Here is a 26,608-nt window from a genome sequence, read left to right on the forward strand (position 1 = left end):
GCGTGGGTGTTTTCCAGGCTACAGCACTGCACAGAACTGCTCCCTTCAGAGTCTCGCCTTCTTACAGCTTCTCTACTGGCTTCTTGACCACGTCTGCTTCTGTCACTCCCAGGACTGCTATTGCTTTTCTGCTTTCTCCCTCCTTTTCATACACCTGTGACTGGTTAATGGGTTGCAGGTGGGCACACTTAGTTTCAATTGACTGACTTTGCCTGAACCTATTAGTGGGACATGTTCATTGAATATACAGGTGTGCCTCTTTAGTCGTCTTCTTTGTCCCAGAACTAGAATGGTCTTTTACATGGGAAGAGTGTATTAATCCTAGCTCCCTCTTCCTCGTCTCAAAACTATAGTGGTGCTTTTGAAAGGCAGTATGCATTACTGTTGACACCCTCTTCTTCACAGTACTTTTGGGGACCTCAGAGAAAACAACGAGACATAACCTTTTCTCGGTCATCTGAGAGAGGGCCTTAAGGGAGGTAAATGGGGGGAATGCGATCAGAATTCTCACTATAGATAAATCTTAATTGGCCTGCTGGATTTTCAAACAAACGTTCAGTGCATCTATTTGTGGTAATTTATAGGAGCATGGCAAACATCTTGAAAACAGAAGCAGACAATTTCAAAATGTTTCGGCTGAACTCGTCCACAGAAAAAATCAGACATTTTTCATGCAGGGGTGGCTAACGCTGGATTTTGTTATGGTAGGGTCATGAGTTATTAAAGTTTTTTTCTGAAACTCCATGGGCAATTTGTCATAACGTAAACTATGGTATACGCTCACAACAGCGTAATATATATTTGTACATATATCATATATCTCTTAAGTTTACGGCAACCTGTGTTGCCATATGGCAAGAATATCAGTCGATATACTCGCGCTTCTTCTTGATTTGCCATAATACTGGAATGCAAACTATTTGGTTATTCCCGAAACCAATAAGCCACATTAGGTCAACTTGTTATTACAAAAGATTTAGCTGAAAGGTGGCCCATGTTTCACGCCCCTGCTTTTTGTGAAGGGTGGATAGAAATATTTAACCCTGTATATTATAGGGGTGGAAGAACAAAGCATTTTCATGTGTCTGATATGCAGAAATGCTGTCTATTCCTCTCAAGCTACATCATAGGCTACTTGAAGCCGAAATGAGAACATGGTAAAAGATCACGAACATTTAGTCTTCAATCAATTTCAAACCATGAACTATAAAAACAACAATATAATCGGAGAATGATGAGCCCAGTCATTAACTCTTTAACTGCCAAGGGTTTCTCCCCCGTGCCAAGGCCTTTTTTGGTGATTTCGGTATGTCGCCATTCAGTCCCTTTTAACCTTTTTGTTACATGAGATATGTTGGCCAAATTTGGACCCTTGTTTTACCACATGTAGTCGGTCGTAACGCCACCAAGGAATCCTAGTTTGCTGTAGGGGGGGGTGAGAGAAAATAACCAAAAAGGGAGAACATTTGGGTTTTTTTCTCAGAAAATGGCAATACAATGATGTACAAAGAAGCCTGTGGTTTTTTCCTTGTAAGAGTTAGGAACAAATGGTTTGCTGTGCTGAATTCGCCATTTTCAAGCCGTTTTGTGAGAGGTAGGCGATTTTGGCCTAATTTGTCCAATAGGACATGCATGGATGGAATAAAAGCGAAGGGTAGGAAAGCTGAATGGGAAGACAGAAAGGCATACATTTCTGAAAAGTAGACAAAATTCCAAGTTTAGGAAGGGGCGATTTGCGCAGGTCAGGCAATAACTATGTAGGGAAAAATTCCATCGTTTGGGGAAAATTGGGAAAATGACAGAAAGAAAAGGTATGTGATGGATATGTTTGGCCCGGTAAGGCAATGGCTTCTGTGAATGCTGAAAAAAGCAATGCTCTTCTACATTACCCCGACTCTTCCAGATAGGAAATCACACATTTTTCGTAATTTTTCACAAAACAAGCAATACCACAAGCCAAAAATGGAGCCAGGGTACACAGGATTTTTATGCTTAGCCCTAAGCAGACGTACTTAGCATGTGTAAATAAGGAAAACACATGTGGTTAGAAATGGCAAGCATACATTTCTTGAAAGAGCACAGGCAGACCTTTTGAAGGGTAGGTGACTTGTGCTGGTTACAAAACTGTGTAGTGCCTAAAGCAGCGACTAGATGTAGGTCACATTTGGGAAATGAAAGGGTTGTGTGACAAAGTGCAGCAGCAAATGTGTAGAAACTTTATGAAAACCACGCAAACACAACAGATGTCATACCTTCCCACGTTCCCACAGGTGTCTCGATGAAAACGGTGCCTCGCATGTGTGGGTGTACCTACCTGGTACAAAGGGAAAAGGATAAAGCACTGGTAACCCCAAGTCTTTCGGCAGAGCAGATTTTGCTGGATTTTGCTCATGTGGACAACCTACAGATTTGGGCCTAGGGTATCGAAGCCATCAAGGAAAACGGGGAACCCCATGCATATCCGAAAAGAAGGCACCTGTGGGAATCCACAGAGGTCTGATTTGCGCAAATCGACCCAGAATGTATTACCCACAATCCCTGGGAAAGTCCAAAATTTGGTGAAAAAAACACAATTTTCAGACATTTCACTCTGCCCACCCACCGAAACACGCCGCCAACACCACATGTCCTACATTTCCGCGATCCCACAGGTGTCCCGATGAAAAAATTACTTCACATGTGTGGGCGCACCTACCTGGGCACAAAGGGCAGAGGCTAAACAACTGGTAACCCCAAGTCTTTCGGCAGAGCAGATTTTGAGGAATTGTGCTCTTGTGGACAACTGACAGATTTGGTCCTGGGGTGTCGCATCCACCAAGGAAAATAGGAAACCCCATGCATTTCCAAAAAGAAGACAGACACCAGTGGGAATCCACAGAGGTCTGACTTGCGTGAATCGGCCCAGAATGTATTACCCACAATCCCTGGCAAAGTCCGAAATTTGGTGGAAAAAACACATTTTTCAGACATTTCACCCCCGGCAAATCCTGGAGCTCTGGCTCGGCTGCGTTACAGAATTTCACTCTGGGAAGGGATGGGGACACGGCCAGGGCTCCCTGGGATTGCTGCTGCACTTGGAGACAATCGACCCACATGGGAGACAGCCACCCAATGCCAGGGACATTACCCCTGACTATCCTGGAGCTCTGGCTGACTTGCGTTAGAGCTTCTCCCTCTGGGAAAGGGTGGGGACCCTGCCGGGGCTCCCTGGAACCCGTGCTGGGCTTGGGGACGGTCAAACCACATGGGAGACAGCCGGCCAAGGCCAGGGACATCAACCCCGACCATCCTCCCCTACCCCACCCCCCACCTTTTCAATGATATCTTAGCAATTACTCTCATCTCTTGTCCCTTAACCTCTGATAACAGCTTGTCTGTCTCCCCCCTTCCCTCCTTGTCTTCTCTTCCTACCCCCAGCTCTACCTTAAATAGTCTTGACCTTTTAAGGTAGTCACTTGTTTGTTCCTCTCCTTCTCCATTCTCTCCATTCCCCCTACCTCACCCCCCCTTGTCTTTCATGCATTGTCGTCAGGCATAGTAATGTTGCTGCTCGTCGTGTCTCCTTTTTTCCCCCTTCCTCTCTTCTTCCTTATTGTTCCATGCACTTGTACTATCTGTTATGATATGATAGCTTTATTCACATTCTGATTTGTTTCAAGGACCTGTAAGAATGTAACTGTATTCTCCCATGTTCCCTCCCTCCTTGAAGCGCTTTGAAACACATTGTGTATAGGCGCTATACAAATAAACAATCAATCAATCCTGGAGCGCTGGCTGGGCTGCGTTACAGAATTTCCCTTAGGGGAGGGAAGGGGACCCTGCCAGGGCTCCCTGGAGCTGCTGTTGTGCTTGCGGACAGTACACCCACATGGTAAACGGATGTCCAAGTCCGGGGACATCACCTCCAACCGTCCTGGAGTTCTGGCTGGGCTGCGTTACAGCTTTTCCCTTCGGGGAGGTATTGGCACACTGCCAGGACTCCCTGGTGACCCTCACCCCCCAGTAAAAACACATTTACCCCTGCACTAGCAATCAGCCCCCAGGGAAGGCTACATGAGAGCCCCCCTGTCAATTTGGGGTGGGGGGAGAGGGCCACCCCCCTTTTTCATTATGTCACTGGTGGTTTAGGGTGCTCCCAAGCCCCCACCAACAATATAGATTGGGCAGATGGCCCTAGAGGCTGATGGCCACATTACTATGCCTATCTGCCCCCCCCTTTTTTTAAATTATTATTTTGTTTACCTTCCCCCTCATGGGCAGATGGGCAACCATCTGCCCCCAGGGAGGCCAATACATGCATCCTCATGCTTGGGGGGGGCCTGCACGATTTCTGGCGGCCCTCTCCCCCCACCCCAAGTAGATGGGGGCATCTCATGTAGCCCTCCCTGGGGGCAGATAGGGGCTGAAATCTGCCCGCAGAGAGGGCTACATGAGGTACCCCCCCATCCACCTAGGGTGGTGGGGAAGGGCCAACCCCCTTTCAATATAGAAAAATCCTGGTGGTCTAGTGCCTCCCCCACTCCCACCCAAATCTTATTTTTATTTGTTTTACTTTCCCCCTAGGGGCAGATGGGCAACCAGGGCCTCTTACATAGTAAGCAGCCCCCACTTCACAAACAGATTCTTGGTGTCTAGTAGCATGGCTGGGCGCGGATCGAGCGCCCAACGCCCGATTCGCATCCAGCAATGCTTCCAAAAAGGTGTTGTCGGAAAGGGGAGAGTCTCCCCTTTCCAACGACACCTCCCTCGTTCTGAATGGCACAATAGTGCCGCAGATCGAGGGAGAGAAAGGTGGAAACTCACCTTTATTTTCACAGCGGCAGCCGAAATGGCTGCCGCAGTGACAATTGCTTTCAGTTTCACATTACGCGTGCTGACGTGAAACTGAAGGAAATCCAACCCCTGGACCGTGAGGAGGAACCTCCTCCTCAAATAGCCCGGGGGTTAATTTTGTGCGATCCCTGCTTTGCAAGGATCACACAAAAAGGACAAACTATCTTGTCCTTGGCAACAGAAGTAATGTCAAGGACGAGCTACCTCGTCCTTGGCACTAAAAAGGTTAAATTGCTGAGAAGATAACTAAAGAAGATCCACAGGATAACAGCATTGCATTAGGCCGCATTACTAACTGTGAAAAACCTGAGGGTGTTTCGCGACTAGGTCCCCGGGCATCACTTATTCAGGTGACATGGGAAGGGCCATCGCTATTGGATCCCAACCCTGGGGGTGGACAAGCGAGGGAAGATCACCTGGGTAGAGGGTGCTCTGGGAGTGGGGAGGAGACACTTGAAGGTGAGACATGGTATCCCCCATTTCCTGACAGCTATTTACCCCACATTCCCTCTACCTTTATGGGATACAACTCCCATAATCCTCCACCTTTCCTTTTCAAACCGACTACTGAGACGAGGAAGAGAAGGGCTGAGACTACGAAGATTACTGCTAGTGATGTGCAATGAATCTGTCCCACTAATGAGGCCAGGCAGCATCAGGCACTCAGTCACCCCTACACATACACTTGAAACACATTGAGAATCAAACAGAGTATAAAAGATGGAGCCCAGAAGCACAGCTGATCAAAAGAAACCAGACTGAAGAGAACGGAAAGCTGCGATGCTGATCGACTGCGAGTGAGAGCAAGAGAAAGCAAGACTGGGGAGTTGCATCTCCAAGAAGCCGAAGAGATTCTGAGAGGAAAGCGAAGAAGACGGAGGAATCCTGTCTTTGATGTGCCTGAAGGTTGCTTGTTTCCCCATAGCGGCAAGAGTATCCGGGAAGGTCTGAGGGGTAGAAGGAAGAGACCCTGACCTCCGACGTGATAACAGTGAAAGGGGTTGAAACAGTCACAGCCGGTGAATTCTTGAATGAAGGGAGACCCCGGTTTGTGAAGACTTGGGTGATAACAATGTTGCGAGCAAGGTTACGCATATGATGGCAGATGTGTTGAGAGAAAGATTCAATTTTTCAGAAGTAAATAGTAACACAGTGGTCCTGCAGAAAAGGAAAGACGCAATATTGAAAGTCTCTGTGAACTGTAAACGACTCTCCCAGCCCAAGGCAGCTGAAAGTAGTTTTGGGAAACTGTTTTTGAAAAGCAAGTCGGACAGGAAGGCTGGCAAGCAATAAGCTGTGATCCCGAAAGGGCTCGTTGATGAATAAAGTGAGCATTTAATGAAATCAAGGTGCTAAGAAGGCACGAGTGAATGTGATGAATGGAAACTACGATAACCAGGAGGCATTGTGTCGAAGTGGTCATGCATGGGCCTGAGTAAATTCATGCAGTTTCGAAAGTCTTCAACGTGAAAGTGAAACGACAACCAAGAAGGTTGGGGAAGGGAATCCTAAAGTTGGAAAGCAAATAGAAAGATGGTGAGGCCCAGACTCGGGTGAGGGAAGCCTTAGGGGCCTCTGGTGAAAGATTCACCCAGAAACCCCTTTATACCAGAACTGTGTTATGTTATGCTGAAACTGAAGCAGGCAAGGGAAGCCTGAGGAAACTGTGTTATATTGAACTGAGAGAAAATCAGGCGAGAGAAGCCTGAAAGAACTGTGAAATGTTGGATTGAGCTGAATCAGACAAGGGAAGTCTGAAAGCCTTGTGTGAACTTTTTGAACTGTGCGAACTGGTCATCCAAAAGGAACTTTTGAAAACCCCAGTGTTTCGACTTGGGCAAAGGAGTTGTAGTTCAGTTCCATTGCCATTCTGATTTTCTTTCGATACTCTTTTTATTTTGATACATTTCCCTACACTTAGTTATTGTAAAAGCGTTAGGGTAAGCATTGGTTTCTGGCATAGACTTTTTTCTATTTTGGCTAATTTTCCCTTGAAGATAACCGTCCCATGTCCAATACCCTCATGGCCTACTGTCATACCTTTTTCTACTATGAAGAATAGGGAAATTCTTTTCCTCAGACCTCTAGGCCAACCTTCCTACTTTGGTCTGCCTTGTAAAACGTATGAATCCGCCTTCCTCAGTTCCATCTATCAATCATCCAGGACTGATATCCCATTTAAAACCATTGCTTATCCACTTTTTTCAAACCAATCATCAGAAATTGACTTCTTTTCCCAGAATTACCAAAACACTGTGAAAAGGAAGATGGATCGAGCAATACAGAATGGAAGAGACCACTTCCCAGTGAGTGCTCTAGTTGTTTCTCGCATATGCTGGTGCCGCGGAAATTTAAATAGCAGAAGCATAAAGTTTTGCAGTCAGCAAGAGAGAGTTGCATCTCTCTGTGAGGGTCGAGTATCTGAAAAGCTCAGACCGGTGTGGTGAAGCCAGTTGGCTCACCAACCAAGAAGAAAGAAGCAGCTGCATGAGCTGGACATGCTGCAGGAACGCCAGAAGGTGGCGAGAGACTCCTGGGCGTTCGCAGGTGACAGAAAGCAGCGCTTCACTTTCCAGTGCCTGGAGCGAAGCCGACATGTCATGTGGAAGCCGCTAACAACGGGAAAGCAAAGAGCATGAAGTTTTAAGTAGGAAGCGGGTGGAGCACCTTCCCCGCCTGACCGCCGGAGAATCCAGGAACGCCAACAAGAGCCGGCGAGTCCACTCAGAGACAGAGGGGACATCGGGGTATATCGGCGACCGCACCGAATGCAAATAATTATAAATAAAGCAACCGAGAGAAAGGACTTATTGTAAAAAGGGAATTGAATTACGAACAAGACCCTTGCACATATATTAATGTATGCAGTGCAACTTCATGGGAAACCCAAACAAAATAATATATCGGGAAGATACATTATCCAGCAAAGTAGATGTGCAATTTTGGGAGCGGAAGAGACCCTGTATGAACAGAAGTCCTGGCAGGTGAGTATAGCAGGCAATTACAAGTGTGTGGATACAAGAAGTCCTCAGAAGAAATATCAGGAATAAGAAAAGAAGAGTGTTGACAAGAAGAGAAGGAGCAAAACCCTGGCACAAAAGTATACCAGGAATCGTAAAAGAGACATAACTACAAAGCCAAATAGTTTGGTGTGTCAGTGTTTTTGTGGGTCAAGAAACACACAAGGAACTGTTGTTTGTGAAACATCAGACAGTGAAGAAGACTCCAGGGGAAGGGAATCACCCACTAGAGGAAGGTGCTTTATCCTTGAAGTACATTTGTGTTGGAGCCATTTATTCTTCATTTATGAACACTTTTCTAAACCACCCAAGGTTAAAACCATTTTCATTTTCACCTTAGAATTTAGTTTATAGTGTGAGGGTCAGAATAGAACTTTGGACACAGGACAGATTTGTTTTGGACATACACAAACAGCCAAAGCCTTAGTTTTTGGTTTAGGTAGGGAAATTCCTCTTAGAGAAGGGTCAGACAGGCCTTTTCCCACCCCTTTTATTTTCAATAGGAAAAGAAGGAATCAGAGTAGTATTGTTCCGAATCTTCTGAAATAGAAATGTAACATTAGGCATGGGAAAGAAACTTATAATTGCAGGAAGCATCTGTTGTATTGAAACACACATAGCTTTTAAACAAAAATAACATTGATACAAACTATAATTCAAAGTAACATAGCAGTTATCATAGAAAGGGACATTGCATTAAAACACAAGTAGCATTGATACAAACCATGGCATTGATGCAGGCGTAGACCTTATGCAAACTGTAAGGAAGTCATGGTATCAGTCAGACCGACAGACACAAGTGATCACAGTTCAAGGGTGTTTATTGAACTTCAATTGGGTTCGAAAAATGATCCAATCCTAAATATAAAAATAGGAGCAAGCTACGACCATCAAATAAAAGAAATGCCGTCCTAGTCGACTCTGTCAAAATAAAAGAGCCTATACTAATAAACCTAATGCCAATCCTTACTTCTAAATACACATAGTGTGGGAAACAATGTTATGCTAACAAAAGTGTTTAAGAAATGATATGTCGAGATATCTGAGCCGTTGTCTCCCCTTGCCCACATTTTCAGCAGAGGCCAAGGCAGCACACTCGAGCTTAGCACACTCTCTGGCTTCTCTAACATGAGGATATCAGGGCCTTCTGTGCCAAAGTCTCTCTGCCATTCAAAGTCTCTTATTTCAGCGGGCCCAATGCGACAAACAAACATTTAAAGTTCCTTTCTTCTTAGGATTTCACATGTACACGATTTCCAAAGCGATTCACTATTCACCTTGGGTCCCCCTCCGCCGGGTTCAGACCCTCTTTGACACCATGTTCTCAGGACTTTCACATATCCAATTTCTTCACTGGTTCACTGTTCACCCCGGGTCCACCTCTGCCAGGCACCGACCCACTTCAACACAAAATCTTCAATTAGTCTCCCTCTGCCGTGCTTGGACTAATTTATCTACTTTAACACAAACTTTCTTTACTGTATCAACATCAAAAACTTTCGACAGTGCGCAGGATTTTGCTTGACCCATCGCAGGACCACTTCCATTCACAATTCTTTACAACTCTCACTTTCGTCACTTCTCAGCTGGATACATTACAGAGACCTTCGATTGAGCACAGACGCGGTGCCGGACCACTCTGTCAAATGTATTGGATCTTGATTTCCAAGTTAAATCAGTCATCAGCAGTTCAACTTTACTTGTGTCTTTTTTCACACATGTTTTAACAATATTCCTTCCAGCGCTTACCATACATTGTTGCTGCTTGCAATCTTGGTTTCAAAACAGACCGGTCTTGTATCAGTCTCTCCATCTCACCAGCTGTGTTGATTTCAGTGATACTGCTTTGTTCTTGGAGCCAAGGATGGTACGGTACTACATAGCTGCTGCTTCTCACCGCCTTGATTATTGACATGGGAGGACCCTGGGTATCTCTGACACAGGGGATTCTTCAGCCTGTTTCCCAGTCTTGCGCTTTCTAATCTTGAGCACTCTGGAAAGTATCGGTTCCTTGTTGGAAAGGTCAAGGGAATTTCCCTCCTTGCGATCTCCTCCTGTTTTACTGTCTTTCTTTCCTCATCCAGCTTCTGACTCGAAACTGCTGTTTCCTCCTGTGCTTTGCCTCACTCAGAGTGTGCTCTCGTGCTCCACCTTTTATCCGGGTGGGGAACATTAATGGAAGTCAGGTGTGTGTGATGGTCAATAATTGCCTGAACATTGTTTTGGGAAATGTTGGGTACACTGCTCAGGTGTTAGTCTGTTTTCTCTCATAGCGGTCTGTCCGTGTGAAAGTGTTTGTGTTGTTAAAGTTGGGGAGAGTAGACTTCCTAAATATCCTACCTGGTAAGATGGGGGTAAAGGTGTTATAGGGAAGGGGATACCGCGTCTCACCATCCGGTGTCCCACCCCCCAAGGATCCTTCAACCAGGTGGTCCTCCCGCACTGGTCCACTCCCAGGAACTGAATACAAAAGTGATGGCCGTCCAGGGACTAGTGACTTGTGACTAGGGACTAGTGGGTGAGACACATTCTGGTTTCTCACAAAACGTAGCATTTAAACAAGCATAGCTTTAACATAGAAACAAACATAGCAGTGATACAAAGGCATTGCTACAAAGGTAGCATTTATACGTACATGTCATGAAACAAAAATGGTACTCATCGTTGAATGACATATAGCATTTATACAAACATATTACTTAGACACGTAGCATTTACTCAAATGTGCCATTTAGCAGTGAAGGATGCATACCATTGAAAAAATATAACACAGAGCATACAAGGGATTGGAGTGATACAGAGGGATGGACGGAGGAAATGCTAAACGGATGGTTAGCTAGAAGGATGACAAAGGGATGCAGGGATGGACAGAGTGAAGGAGAATTAGCGAGAGGGAGGGATGGGTGTGAAATTTATGGGGATACGGGGGTTGGAGGAGTGAAGCCAGAGGGGAGGTGGGTGAAATGGAGCAAGAGGTGAGGGAGCGTAGAAGAATGGGTGCAGAGAGGAAGGTAGGGAGGGAGAGCGAGGGGAAGTGATGGATGGGGTGATAGAAGGATGAATGGGGAGTTGTTTGGAATTTTGGGGCTGGACTGTAGAGTGAGTGAGCATGACACATGCACACACAAAAATGGGGTGCGCTAGAAACAACACTGACACGTGCACTTACGATGATCCATGCTCAAACAAACCTGCCCAGTTATGACAAACACTAACAACATGCACATAGGTGGATGCCGTATGCGCAGACACTCATACCCACACATCTTCCCCACATTATAGGGCCATGACAAACACACTACACATATAAAACATCAAAAACCTTTACACACACATTTGTAGATGACGCAATCCCAGACACTCCATCGCCATGCTACAAGGCAACAAGGAACATTCTACGCTCATGAGAGAGGGAACAAGCATAGCTTGAACGCTATTTGACATTGCGGAAGACTCATGAATAGACACACGTACCCTATCGACAATGTGGGGTTGCAAGTAGCACACAGAGCATATTGGACAGAAACACTAGGGGCACATTTATATGCATATGAGCAAACACATACAACACACATTAGACCAGCGTCCCATCGTTAATGGCAGAATGTACCCAATACACACCAACATCCAATCCATACTTGCACCAAAGACATAGCACACACACAAATTACATTTAGAACATTCAGGAAAGCACCCATTTTAAGGAAATCTATGAAAACGTTTTTAAAAACAGTAAAGGTATTACCTACAAAAAAAGAAAGATGCCCAATGTGGTTTTCATTTTTATGGGTCTTAGGTCAGAGTAAGCGGTGTACATCATAGGGCCACTACAAATATGTATTCATTAATATTGATTAATTAACACTTAATTGTTAGCAATTCAATTGCTTGATTTGTCAGGTCAGATTTAGAAAATGATATATTAATGAACACCTCAGAATTGAAACCATCTGCAGTGGCCTCTCCAGTATTTTGATTTCTTTGGTAGACAGAAAAAAAGATGAGCCTTGTTGGAGGCCTTTGTATTTTGAAGCACCATTTGCTAAAGCCAAAGTATGATTTACACTATAGAATTGCACCTGCACACGCACTTAACATTCAAAGAGAACAGCAAATACAGTGGTCCAGTACATTGCCTGCCTTTGCACAATGCTGAATACGAAGAGGATACATCTTTTAGTAGGTTGTGTGCTCCTGCCACTTATGTACTCTTTAATTGGGTGCTTCGACAATCTGTGTACATCCATAGAGGGCCTCTTTGTTTTAGTCTCCCTTTCTGAGTTCCAGCAGGCAGTGGTTGTTCGTTTCTTTTTAATACAACAATAATTAACAGTAAAGTGGAGTAGGCATGGCATCAGGTTGTTAACCGTTTTTGACAGGTGTCAGTCTGGCAGCAAAACTCATCTTTAAATGTTCGTTGCCTTCTGATTATGATAATAACAGACCATTGCAAGTGTTGCTTTGGTGTCCAATGGAGAAGCAAGTTTACTATAAACCCCTTTGTATCATTCACCAGTCATAAACTGGGAGCAGCCCTACTTATCTTAGAAACTTTATCAAAATGTATTACCCTCTAAGAGACCGAAGATCTACTGCCGCCAAAGGCTTACAAACAGTAAACGCAGAAAAAAGAGAATAGGTTGCAGGACCTTTGGTGGGGGTGGAGTCTCACTTTGGTACTATGTACCTCCAAACAGCTGAATGGATGATAAAACACCGGTGATTCAGAAAACCATTAAAAATGTATTTCATAAAGCAAACGTTCCCGTATATAGTCCTTGCTCAGTACCCGAACATTCCACACCAACTCAGCAGTGTTGTGGAGGCATGAAACATCACAGAACTACATCTTCAAGCAAGTGCTTCACGCCAAGATTCCTCCCAATGAAACCGCCCCCTGCAGCACTGCTCAATCATTGGTCTCAAAAGACGCTCTTCTCTTCCAGACTTTCCCTATCACCTTTACTATCTGAATGTACCAAGGACTGCAGATGGTCAGATTATCTGAAAACTGTCCCTTAGTATAGTCTCCCCTTCAACCCGCCTCCTTCATTGTCATTGGGCACCACAAAGCAGTCTCTTACAGCAAATGTGAGCGTATAATTAAACAATGAATACATAAGTACATTTGCCTAAGTTTGCAAAGATGCAAAGTGGATTTTCCTCAGGTCTGCAGTGCACACCCAAACCTCACGTTGGTGCCTTGGAGCTTTTGGGGTGTCGATCCTTGATTAATTGCTGGAAGGGTAGGGGTGTAAATGATCATGGGGAACATCATTTTATTGTTCTAAAGAAAGACACTGCAAAACCTGACACAGTGTAACTCTTGGGTCATATAAAACATCTGCTTTCATAAAACAAACAGCAGCGTCATATGTAATCTTTTGTAAAACAAATTGCATAATATCCCACATGCTCTGGACATACCCAGTGCTCGTTCCACTTCATTTGTGAGAATGCTTGCTAACATATCTGCCCTGTCCTGGCAGCTAATTTGGAAATGGAAACACATCTCATTCAACAGTCACAGCAATAACATTCATTTCTCATCTATAATGAGCTCCTTTCATGTGTCATTCATCCCACGATTCCATATGACCTCTTAATTAGCACATCCACCACTTCACACATATGTTTTTGGAATGAATACAAGACTGTTTGAATTTCCCTGTGCAGTATTTAGATTTTCTTTTTGTCTCTCCTTCTCTCCTTCTCTCCTTGTGCTAGTTTCATGGTTGTTTATTTGTGCAGATGAGGGCAGTGAAGTTGAAAGCGAAATAGACGAAGAGCTGGATGAGTCTGGCGAGCCGCCAGCCAAGAGAGAGAAATCTGAGCTGAACCAAGCTTTTCAGGTTGGCTGCATACAACCCGTGCTTGACAGCGGAGTACAACAGAACCTACTGAACCCACTCCACAGTGAGCACATTGTCACAAGTACTCAGACTATCAGACAGTGCAGCGCTACTGGGAACACATACACTGCAGTTTGAGAAGATATGGACACGTCTTTTTTAAAACAAAATGGCAGCCCCACTGTCAAGGTTGACTCTTGACACATGAAACAGAATATGCCTGAAAGTCGACTGTTGTCACATTTAATTTTTATAATTTCTTTTTTTTTTTTTTTAAGCATGGGTTGTGAAATGGAAAGAAAATGGTGTCTGTATTTTGCCAGATCACTGAGAAATGTTATTTCATTTCATAAACCGCTCATTTGCCTGTCACAATATGAACGTTTTCTTAGGTTCAGGAAGGAATTATGTTGCAGAACAGAGCCTAATGTTGACATTTTGTACTATTCTTATTTAACAGTAATTTAAAGATTTTTTTGTAGTGTTTTTTTTCTAAATGTTTTAATGCTTTGTGTTAGTCATGGTGTATATTTCACACGTGTAGAATTTAGCTGCACTTTGTAAAAAGTCAGGAAAAAAAGTTTCGTTTTTGTTCATTTACACTGGAGGCATACTCATTTAACAGCAGAAGTAGAATGTTTACCGAAAGGGTGATTTTTTTAAAAAGACATAAATATGTTATTCTGATCACTCCTCCCCCCTCCCACTGGAGGGAAGTATCAGACTGCCTAACTTTGGGTGAGAGGTTTTGAGCGCATCCATTTCTTCTCTCTGGGTGAAGGAACTAGGCAGTCAGCATTTATTGACTTAAAAAATAAAGCCTAGCGTTGCAAGACGCAATGCAGCAATGTGCACAAAGTGTGGTGCATCTGGCAAATCAGCAAAGCAAACAGGTTCCGTTAAATGAAATGCTACTTTGTGATGCTATTGGTAACCCCAAACTGTCTGATATAACTACTGATTCTGTGTTGGGAGCCAGTGAGCCCATACCTTCTGCTGTTAAGTGGGGCTGTTGATACGAATTGAAAAACAATATGTACTTGACTCTTTTCAAAGATTATACTTAACTGGGTGTAGAGGAAACCATTACACATGGAGGTTTTTATCTGTTCCAGCTCTTTTTCGTATCAGTAGTTCATGCGGCTGCTAAAATAGTGTGTGTGTGTGCGTGTGTGTGTGTACATAAAGGTATACATATATCTATATATATCCACTTCATATATACTTCTGCATTATATATCTGAGTTATTAGATATATAACAATATGTACACCTTCATATATATATATATATTTTTCTGTATATATGTGTGTTTATATATACATGTATGTATATACACAAATATGTTTTACACACACGAAAAAAAAGATAATTTATAGAATGCACGGAATGTAGCAACCTGCATAGTGTTTCCTCAAAATAATTCTTGGTTCCTAAAGTAAGTAGATTTACATGAAGAAGTAACTGAAATGAATAAGGGCAGTGTAGCTGGCACACCTCATTTTGTATTTACTCCCAAATCAGTAGGGTTTGAATGGGTGGCTAGATGGACCATTGCCATTTACGAATGTACATCAGGGATCATTGTACCTCGGCTATAACATGGTGCCTTAAACAGAACTGAAGCTAAGGTTTAATACTTTTCTGTTGTTATAATCTTGAACATTTGTCTAACAAGGTGTGCCTGTCATTTTAAAATCCCTAAGCAGACAGGGTGGACAGGTGGTGTTTTCCTCTGGACACATTGTGGGAATGAGCCAACCAGTAGATTTTAGTCCCCCTCCCTGTGGAGAGTGAGAATAGACATATTTTGTCTTGTATAGAGCTGCATTTCACTTTATTGCATATCAGAGATGTTTGAGAACGTTTGGAGCACAAACCAGCTTTAGTTGCAGCCTGTGAGTCTGCGAATTGACTAGGCCTGGCTTCAACTCTGAGCAGAGGTACACTAGAGATATATACATGTGTATATGTTTTGAACTCTTGCTCATTGTTTTATTTTGCTAAAATGGAAAACTAGCAAGTGCATCTGTTTTTTCGTGCACGAGCATAAATATGGTGCAACAGGATTGGAAGAGAGCGTAGGTAAATTGTCTGCAGACTCCAAAGGCTGAAATGGAAAGACTACAGAGTATATATTATGGTGAAACATAAAATACACACAACACTGTACCTAGGTTCTGGTTATTTTAAACATTTTATTCGTTTTAATAACCACAAAATGACTGTATTTAATTTGAATTGTGGATAGAAAAAAAGTACGCAAAACAGCCAAATATAAAAATGAAGGCAAAATGTTGATGATAGCAAACACGAGAGATCTCAAAGGTGACTTAAAAAGCTGGAGTGGGGCCTGAGATGGCTACTTGGAGAGACTTAGGTAGGTTGCTCGTGGATTAATATGTAAATGTTAACATGCTGTTCCAAGTTCATTGCGAGATGTGCATTGACTAGGATGATTATAATATGCCAGTCCAGCACTGGCATGACTATGCCTATCATGCAAAGACCAGAATACTCCAGCGTTCTCACTGTGAAGCGTTTCCCACTCACCCCAAGTGAATAACAAACAAACCATTGGCGTTTAAATTGAGTTCTGCACAAAACACGTACCTATTCAGAAGTGGGATTGTATATTTTTCAAAGGTCAGTTAATTGTTCTCTGTTTCCATGCCCAGAGGTGTACATTTTCCTACAACAGCAAAACATCTGCATTGCCCAGACTATTTCCTCAAATATTAGTCCTTCCTAATGATAGAATTTGGATCGCATGTAAAAGAAATTCACTTGTCAAACATTTATTTCTGTTCATGTCTGTACATTGTGTTTTATTTATTCTTTTCTATGTTCATGTATGTTTGTGTGTTTCCAATCTTGGTTCTACTTGATTAACACACTGTAATTATTGCTATTCACTCCGACTTGAGTGATGATAGCAACTCAACAATTAACTCGACAGACTTTTCAGGTGCACTCAAGTGAATGACAGAGTTATGAGATGCTAACAACTTTTAGTGTTCTTGCTGGCTAGTGTGCAAGAAGTTCGAGAGATTACTTCTTATGAACCTTTCTAAATCTAATATGTCTGAAATGTAAGCAATTAGAATATTAGGAAGAAAAAGAAGCACACTTGAAAATTCTTTTTGATTCTCTTTACAGACTGATTTTGTAGATTTCAGGATGTGGACAGAAAAATGCATGATTAAACAAATGTGCCAATACACAAACATGTTGCATAATATGTGGTGTTCTCCAACTACATGTGCAACGCGACTGGCAGTGGAACATTGCCACCCCTCATGTAATAGGGTTCACAATCACCCATTGAGAATCCTGTGCTCCAATTGGAAGACATCGCTAATGTGATCCATCATCAACAAAATCACTATGGAAGAACATGCTTTATCCACTTTTGAATTTAAAGTAGGGAGAAATTGTCACTATCATTTTTCGAACAAACAAGCACTTAAAGGTGCATCCTTTTCGAATTCTTCAGTGGAATTGCTAAATTACTACATTATTACATCCCACCATTTTAGTGCAGGGATACTCTAGAGTTTTAGCAATTTACCAAAGCCTTTGAAAACAGGTCTACGACACCATATTTGTTTGCTGTTGCTTTAAGACCAATCCATTTGAGAACATTGTTATAACTATTCAGTTGGTGGTATGCATGTCATTTGATTGTGCAGTGAAGAAATATTCTTGACACATTTCCACTAGCAATAATGTGCTTCTATAGCAGCTGTTTTGCTGTTGATTAGAGTCTTAAAATGACGGGTTCCAGTGTCTGATTCGTCAAATGCCTTACTGAAACAGAAAAATTCAACATTCTAATTTAGAACATTATTTTTATACGTAGATAAGCAAGAATATCTTAAGAGTTTTACTGTTATCCAAAAAATTTATTAATTTGATCAGTTAGCCAATAGGTTTGGTGTACTAAATACTCCAAATAATGCAGTTTACTGGAATTTCTATGATTACCTAGCAATCAAGCAATCCAATGTGTAATGCTGGTGTCCTGTAAGGTCCAAGGGATACACTTCGCAGGATATGCACTCCAGGATAAATTACAAAAACCTCCTCGCTCCTTTCAAGTGGCACACTAAATTCTTAATTTATTTTGTCATGCAGTCTTGTTGCTTTTTTTTATTTGACATAATAGAACAAGTGGCGAGGCCAACATTCTTTCCAGACCCTGTTGCTTCATCAGCATTCAGAACAAATGAGAAACTAGTTGTCTATTCATATTTAAATCAAGACAAGAGGTTACTTTGATAGATTAAAAGTTAAATCACATATCTTCCAATGCTTCATATTGGGTCACTGATGATCATTATCTTAAATATTGAAAAGCATCAACATCATCTTGGATAGTTATAGTGTTTTGTATTGTTTTAAACATTTTAATCAAGAAGTCACTTGAGGTTTGTTTATTACTCCAATCAGAAGCACAAGTGATGATCACTTTGTGCATGTTATTAGCATGATTTTTCAATTTCCATCCTGGACTTTCTGGAGCTGGCAGGGGTGCACCACAACAGGGGAAATTTGTGTGTGGTTCCCATTGGGGGAGACTTCATTAAGGGCCAGCAAGCATTCCCACCAGGTTCAATCTTTCTGGTAGGTTGATCCTACCCGCGTCCCTCTTAAAGGTGTCATACCATATTAAACTCACAAACCTTGTTGCAGTATAATTCTAAGTCCATTGATAAAGAGTTGGCAACTAAGAGCATCTTTTTCTAATTTGGTGAACTGTCCTCATATTTTTAATGAGGGTCAGATAGTATTGATTTTCCTTTTTGAGTTCTCTGTGGCCTTTGACACATTAGACCAAAGCATTGCATCGTCTCTTCATTCTTAATCTAAAATGGTACTTTAAATCTGCTTGTACCAATAAACAATATTTTGGTGAAGCTTGGTTAATATTTAATCCATATGGCCTTCCCCACAAAACACTTACATTTTCCCCCCATACGTGAATATATACATTAGGTCTCCAATATTCAAGACCGCACACTCATATTTAATTCCCTAGCTGATGACATGCTGATATCCTCTTGACCTGGACAAATAGATGTTGATGAGAAATTTGTAGCACAGTGATTGCTATTCATAGTATTGCCCAACCATCCTCGTGATATACTTTATCAAACCAATTTCTTCATTCATGGTGTCAATACACTAAACCCTAATGCTCTAAATGTGGATATTTCTGTTACTTGTTTGAGCTCAAATTAATAGCTTATGAACATTAGAAGGTTGCATCGAAAGTGCGTTGCACTATTAGTACAAATATGCAAACTGTTTACATTGTATTCACTATGTTTGGGTAACTATGGAACCCAAAGGACCAGATCTATGTAATTGTGCCACAGTTTATATTGGAGTTCCGAAATCAGAAATTACGTGCTATAGAGCACAGATGAGAAGGCAAGGAATGCAACACGCATGGAGCCAACAATCAGAAGTTATATGGCTGAAGATGAATTTGGACGCCGAGCAGGTTTAAAAAAAGGATGTGTCTGACTGACTTGAAGTGAATTGCAGCAGCTAACAGACATGTCATCCTAGACAATACAGTTATTGGCAATTATTTGGAAATTCCTAGATGTGTCGTGTAACCATAATAGTGCATTTAAAACAAATGGTCACAAACTTCCAATCGTAATTTTATCATGCAATTGCACAATGAAGTCCAAGGCAGTTTTCAGACTTCATCACGATAGGAGAAATTCTGTTCACAAAAAAGTAATCAAACAGAGTAAATCTCATGTGCAGAATGATGGCATATCATCACCCACTCCGATTTATTATTGGTTGAGAATGCACTTTGTTACGTTAGCATATTGAAACTGGTAGTGACCACTACATTTCAGTCACTCTTTCATGGGAAGGCCCTACCATATAGGACAACTACTCTGCAATATAACAATTAAAGGTAAATTAGTTTATTAAGCTTTCTTATGCTGGTGCACATGTTTCAAAGCAAGTGAGAACAAGGCAAAGCAGACCTGGTTTTCTTTTCTCACCTGTTGGTCATATATCTTTCCCATCAGCTCCCAAACAGGTGGGCGCCTATGTTTCTGATTCACACACTAATAAGAGCATGCTTTCTTCTCTTTAGACAATCAGGAAGTGTGAAATCCAGTCACTAACTACAGTAAACTCTGTTTTCTATGCGTCCCTTTTGATCTTCTCACAGATTCCAGTTCTCTAGCCATTCAGCAAGCTTGAAATGATGGCTCTAGCCGCCTGTAAAAGCTTAATAGCTGGCTTCTCCATAGGATATGTACACACTGTGCAAGGAGACTTGGGAAAGCTGTGTCACAGGGGAACCCTGGGCGAGGCTGCCCTTTAGTTCCCTGCACAAGCTCTCGTAGCGTTGGGGCCCTTGTTATTGGGCTCTATTGTGTGCTCTAAAGCTTCAGTCCGCATTCAGAATTCCCAGCTGCAGAACATATACTCCTCATTCAACCACATAATCGTTTTCAAATGTCCCTCAATGGAAAATACACTCTGGACTATGCATGGGGAAGTCAATTGATTCCTTCTCCTTTTCTTACAATAAATGTTGTATGTTTTTGGTTTTATTGTTGAGTATCTTTTTTTGTTTTGTTTGATTCTCTTTAATTTAAACGTTATGCACTATATCCATGGGTTCCCAATTTCCAGTGAGACGGATAATGCTTCTTAAAATTACTCTTCACTTACCTTGATTATTGAAGCCAGTGTCCTTAAGGGTTTGCCACCATTACTCCATCCTAGAGATGGCCACCCTTTTCCACCACCATAAAAAGGCAATTTAGATCCAAATAGGCACTTGTAATTATATCTGTGCACTTCTGGCCTAGCGTTAAATGTTTCCTAGATTACCATTATTGGTACACAAAATTGTTTCATTCTGTGTGATCTGTCATTCAGCATTCCAAACCATGTTTAACATTTACAGCTTTTGTGGATTGCAATTACCATTGGTTCACTTCCCCTCTGATGAGTTATCCTGTATTATGTTCCTGCGCTAGTTACATTCAGTGATATTACTGTATTTGGATATACTTAGCAACTTAAGGCATCCAATGTTCGCTTTAAATCTGTATGAATGTTACTGCAATATACAGGTAGTGGAGTTTTAATTCTCCTTAACCAACTCTAGCAACTGGATATGTTCATTGTTCACTACCTGTCTTTTCTTATCTGCACTGCAGATGCTGAATTGATTTTTGGTTATAAAATCAACACATGTGGTAATTTGGATTAAGTTTTGAACAAGCTCACTATCTATTTTCAGGAGATTGATGGAATGTGTCAATCATTATTTTATACACAGTGCAAACAGACCATAAAAGAAGTTGTGCTATTTCAAACCCAATAACATAACATTAGGACTAAACAAAATACACTTAATAAGACTGGTCTTTCCTTGATGCTTTGGAGCTGTTTCAATTAAATTTTCATTTTAATAATCTTAAGAAGGAAATAACGGGTAACGTGTTTGTTGCAATGAACTAGTAGTGAGCCACATGCTGAAAAGCTCTGTTTAGATTGTGCCCCGTTAATTGGTAGTGGGGGAGAAAATTGGGCAGAATTAAAGAGTAATTACTGTTGGATATTTTTGCCTGAGTTTATTGATGGGCAAGACAAACATAATTGCATTCTGAAAATGTAAGTTGGGCCTGAGGGAGCTTGGCCTGTGGTCAATTGTTAAATGGGAGAAAAATATACACCCATTATTTTTTTAGCATCTGGAACACCAAAGCGCGCCATACGCGAAAATGCATGCTGGCTTGAAGATGTAGAAATTAAGTTACATTTACAACATGCTAGGCCGTCGCTTACAAGAACAGAGTGTTCTCTGAGTACAGCCAAATATATAGACACACATCACCTTACGTCAGCTTCTACACCCACAGGAAAATCTCTCATTTTTGTCTTTTAGCAAACAATAATGGCAGAAATTGTAATACTGAAATGGGTCTTGAAGAGTGTATTTTCTAAAAGTAGTCTCTGTGGAGCCGGAGAACCTCAATGTACTTGCTTACAACTTATTATAACAGTCTGTAAATGGAATCCTCTGGTCTATGCTTGTTTATTTGGTTATTTGAAAATATTGACAAAAAAACTGGAATAGAACTATGACTTAGTTCTAATTTGTAGTTGGTGTAATGCCTTGCATCAACCCTTTGAGTACTGTAAGCACCACAGTACGGGAAGAAAGGAGCATTTTGTAACTCGTTATACATTTCCCATGCTGCAGATTAAAGGGGAAGCGCGATTGCAAGTTCTTTTTAGTGTTTAATAGGTGTAGCGTGATTTTTAGAGCGTCCAGGTTTTTTCAGGTACGATCAGTAACGCACAGGGCCAGTAACTCATTTGTCCAAATTTAAATCAATTTAGTCATATGGGGAAATCCCAAATTGAAATGCTGGTCGCGTTTGGCCACCAACCAATTCTCGCCATGTGCGTTTTCAAATCAAATATAGTTTGCTTTCTTTTGTGAAGATAGATTCAAACTTGTATACCAAAATTGGCAGTCATTCATCTTTTTACCAGTCCCTGTGTACACCTTCTCACCACAGCATATGTGCGTTTATGCTCCATTAATGTATGCATACCTTCAAAGGTTTAAAAAGCCTATAGTGGCATATCTTTAAGGGAGATTTTTACAGACTGGGTATTCTCACAGGTTTATTCTTTGGAAGGCTGAAAGGGTCTGTTATTTAAGATAAATATGCTCATCTTCACATAAATGTGTCTTTCTAATCCTGAGTCACAAAATGCACTGCCAAAATGTTAAATGCAGTAACCAGTTGTTGAAGTAGTGTTCTATCCTCCCTGCTGGCCTGTCCCCGCTCCCCACAAATCCCATCGCCATGCCCACTTCCATGTGCATGCGAAACCCCCAAACAAATGCACCTGCTGTTTAAAGGAACGTTCAATGCAGTGCACTGAAGTGCAAGTTTCAACTTCTTCCTACACTTATATTTGAAATCAAAACCATTCTGGAACGGTTTATTTTTAAAATAAAGGAGTAGGAAAGAAAAAACTTAATTTAAAAAAGTAGAGGAGAACCACTCCTGCCCACTTCCACCACTGACAGTAACAGTATTCAAACTCCTAGATTGACAGCCATTGGGTATATGGGCATACATGTACACTAATATAATTATAGAATATGTCGGTGCAATCATGCATATTAAGATAGAAAATTGGCACAAAGACACAATCTACAATTAGTTTGTTTTGTAAACCTATGATATACAGAATGATATCACTATATCAATGAAGAGTGCAGAGTGAATAGTTTTTCTGCAAAGCCAAAATATCACCCCCCCCCCCCCAAAAAAGAAAAAAGCTGAATTGTTTACAAATACTGTTTAACTCCGATTTCCGGATTTGTTGCCATAGTATGTGTTTCCGAAATCCTGAAACCGCATGTGGCTTTTACGCATTCATAGTTGCAAAGAGCATTAAATTTGTCAACATTTAGTCTGGCTACCAACTACACATGGGCCTATTACTCTCCTTTTTACTGTAGGTTCTTGCTAGGAAGGAAGCATGATGGGAACGCAAGGACCATAGAGAACAATTGTAGTATTTACAGGTTTGCTTTATAATTTGAAAAAGTAGAAGGTTTAGCCATTTTGTCTGATCTGTGGTTACAAGTACAATACTCAAAGGGTTATGCAAATGTGACGATCTTTATGTTAATCACAATGATTTACTGTAAATGCTTCTCAGTTTGCATGCCTTGATCATTGCTGCTAGTGATTTTACGTGCCAGTAAACCTGGGTTTAGTTTACCAATTTTACGTAAGAGATAGTAAAAGCCACTTACATAGTGACTGCCTGTTTATCTTTTGTTTGGAATACTTTAATGTATGACATGCCTTATTTTCAAGATTTTTATTTTTTATATTTGTTCTTGAGTTTGGAAGCCCTGAGGAATATGAACAATCGTTGGTTCGGTTTGTGCAAAAAACCTGAAAATGAAGACCACGATTGAGCTGTAGGTAGTTTTGTGTTCATGTTTGAAAACATCCTCTGGGTCTTTTACTACTGAGTACCTTTTTGTTAGATAATGAAATAATATAATTTATTTATGTGGTTGCCTTTTTCTATCAAATCAATTTAAACAACTCACAAGAAAAGCCCAATATCTACTGAAGGGAGAGGAGGAATATGTTGGTTCCTTGTTTAACTGAGCAAGTGATTGGTTCCTCAACTCCAGAAATGTTGAACCATAACAAGTGAGGCTGTAAACCATATTTTGTCTGTGTGCCTTTAAGAGCTTGGAAATTTGTGCCTGATGTGATATACTTCAATTGGATTTATTGTCTTGCTTACAAAGATGTAATTCTGCAATGACTCAGGGCTTCCTTACCCTGCAAGCTCCAGGACCTCTTTGGTTTTCATTTTTTGTTTAACTTCTATGTGCCATCATTTACATTTCACTTAGTAAGTGGCAAAGTCCATTATTCAGAAGCACAGAAAGAGTAGCAGTCAGATATATATGAACTTGTTTCATTTTCCAATTGGCTGAATATATAATGTAAATGAGGTAAGCAACCTTTTTGTAGAGATTGTACGTGAGATAATGTAATGTTCTTTTCCAGTTTTTTGGATTACAGTTGGATATACATTCTAATTATTTAAAACACATTTACAGAATACCATGTGATGATTTTTTTGTATAATGTATTTGATTTTGTAAATACGTATTTCCTGATGTGATTTTTGTGAGAAATGCTAAATCTTTTAGTAAATCATGTCCTCTCAAAATTGGCAGGAGCTAAATAATAGTTTGTGGGCAATTTGTATTGTGTACTGTATAATAACTGGGGAACTTTTATAATTATAAAACTATATATTAATTTTAGTGTGTTGTTTAAACAAATGACTGGAACATACTAAAGAGATTAGTAGGATTTTTCTGAATATTTCAGACTTGAACTCAGGCTAGCTTTCTTGTGTTGTTTTTCAAAACAGAATTGTGTCGTCTTTTAAAATCAATAAATTTGTTTTCTTGTTAAAAATACACTTTGAAAAGTGTTTTTTGTTTGCTCTTTAACTGCGATGATGTCTGTATTTCGGTTCACTGGCCTTCAATGGCATCCTTTCGATAAAGAGCTCAGTAATGTGTTAAATTACAAGCCATGATCAACCTGATAACTTAAATATCACCATATTGGATTTCATGCTGAAAGTGGACTCGGAAGTTTTCGAACGGCTTACAGGAAATTATATCTGTCCTCAAGCCCATCGCACTAACGTGATCCTAATAATATTTCTACCAATCAAAGTTTGGTTTCAAACCGTGGTTCTCTAAATTAATTTCTTCAATGGTTTACGGCGCATTCACTTCAAAACAAACGTTTCACCTATTGGTAAAAAGAAAACAAACTTTAAGTGGTCATTTTATGAATACCACTTTTACTGTCAACCCAAAGGTGGTTTGGTAAGAGTAGACTTCACATCAGTCTTGCTACTGCTGGAGTACATATTGTAGGAACATTACTCAAAGTAAATGGAGCATTGCTTTGTTTTTTTTAATTAAATACAGTCATCAAAGACCTTAAGGAACGCACTCAGAAGATTTTCTCTTCCTACGAGTCATTCCTCAGCAACAGATCCATGCGTGTCTTCTCCACCTCTGCCGCTGCCGACCCCATCCCCATCACATGCGGAGTTCCACAGGGCTCATGCGTCTCCCCCACTCTGTACAACGTGTTTACGAAGCCCCTGTTTGACGATCTAGACGGCCTGGGTATCACTTACACCAATTATGCTGATGATACACAGATCCTCATCCCGCTGATGGGTGATTACAACCAGGATTTGGCCTTGGTGAACAAGGTGTACCTCATCATCCAGGCATGGATGGCTTCGCACAGTCTATGCCTGAATGATGACAAGACTGAACTTATCATCCTTGGTTCCACCTCTAATCTTACCAAACTAGACCACAACTACTCCAACTTCATCATAGATAGGAACCCGATCAAGGTAGCTAAAGAAGTGAAAACTTTAGGAATATATCTCGACTCCTCCCTAACCTTCCAACGCCCTACCACCATCCCTCAGGACTCCCCAAACCTACACACACTTTAGGCGCAACTATATCCAATGGATAAAGAACAAGGACCTCTAATACTTCCAACCTCTAACACCACACTGCCACAATCCTGCAATGTATGTTTATTTGTAAATCTTATAAATATCTTTTGTATCATAGCCCTCTTGATAACTGTACACATTTATTGTCACAATGTAACACTGTAACAACAGTGTAATAATAATGTATTGTATAAGCAACCTGTAACCAAGCTTTGAATAACCGTGCTGCTCATGCACCCTCATACCCTCGGGTCTGGTGCGCAATACAAATGAATAAACTAAACTAAACTACTGCTTGCAATCAAATTGTTCCACGCTCACAGTCAAAATACTTTTTTTAAAATTTGCTTTGTTTTTTTAATGCGCTACATATGTAGAAGGCACTTCAGAGAGCAAGGCTGGAAGGTGGTTGGGAGACATCAAAAGGGAACCAAACTCTCATGTTTGGGAAAGGCTATACAAAATCAAGAAAAAGCATTAAAAGCACTGCTGGAGGAACGCATTCCCTCCTGGAGGCTAAGCAAAAAGTATAATTTGAAGCCAAACATTTTGAAAAATCTGGTGGCTGAAGAACTGTAAATGTAAAAAGGTGAAGTGTGGTAGACATTGCAGGCTGTTTTGTATATGGATGCCTTCTTAAATATTAATGTTTTTTAAGGATTTCCTGAACTTTAGTTGGAAGATTCTAATCTAAAAACCAGCGGCAGAGAGTTCAACTGAACTGCACACTATGCAAAATCTATGCCACCCCTTGAAATCAGGGTTCTGGAAAAGACGCTAAATT

The 26,608-nt window shown here is 41.1% G+C and overlaps 1 protein-coding gene across 6 annotated transcripts in view; it reads left to right on the forward strand.

Annotated features, from left to right (window-relative positions):
• Positions 1-26,608, forward strand: part of RFX3 (regulatory factor X3) — a 1,045,627-nt gene that overhangs the window by 992,664 nt on the left and 26,355 nt on the right. For 4 of the 6 annotated variants that reach the window (XM_069625732.1, XM_069625731.1, XM_069625733.1 and 1 more), the window contains one exon: positions 13,581-24,745. The exons of 1 other annotated variant lie outside the window; for it this stretch is intronic. In XM_069625732.1, the coding sequence (XP_069481833.1) occupies positions 13,581-13,843 (263 nt within the window). In that variant the 3' untranslated portion in view covers positions 13,844-24,745. Of the gene's footprint in view, positions 1-13,580; positions 24,746-26,608 lie in introns of those variants that run through there. One more of the 6 variants, XM_069625734.1, reaches the window with a different exon arrangement.

The sequence above is a fragment of the Ambystoma mexicanum genome, chromosome 6p (assembly GCF_040938575.1).
Source record: "Ambystoma mexicanum isolate Mex_15411 chromosome 6p, UKY_AmexF1_1, whole genome shotgun sequence".
NCBI lineage: Eukaryota > Metazoa > Chordata > Amphibia > Caudata > Ambystomatidae > Ambystoma > Ambystoma mexicanum.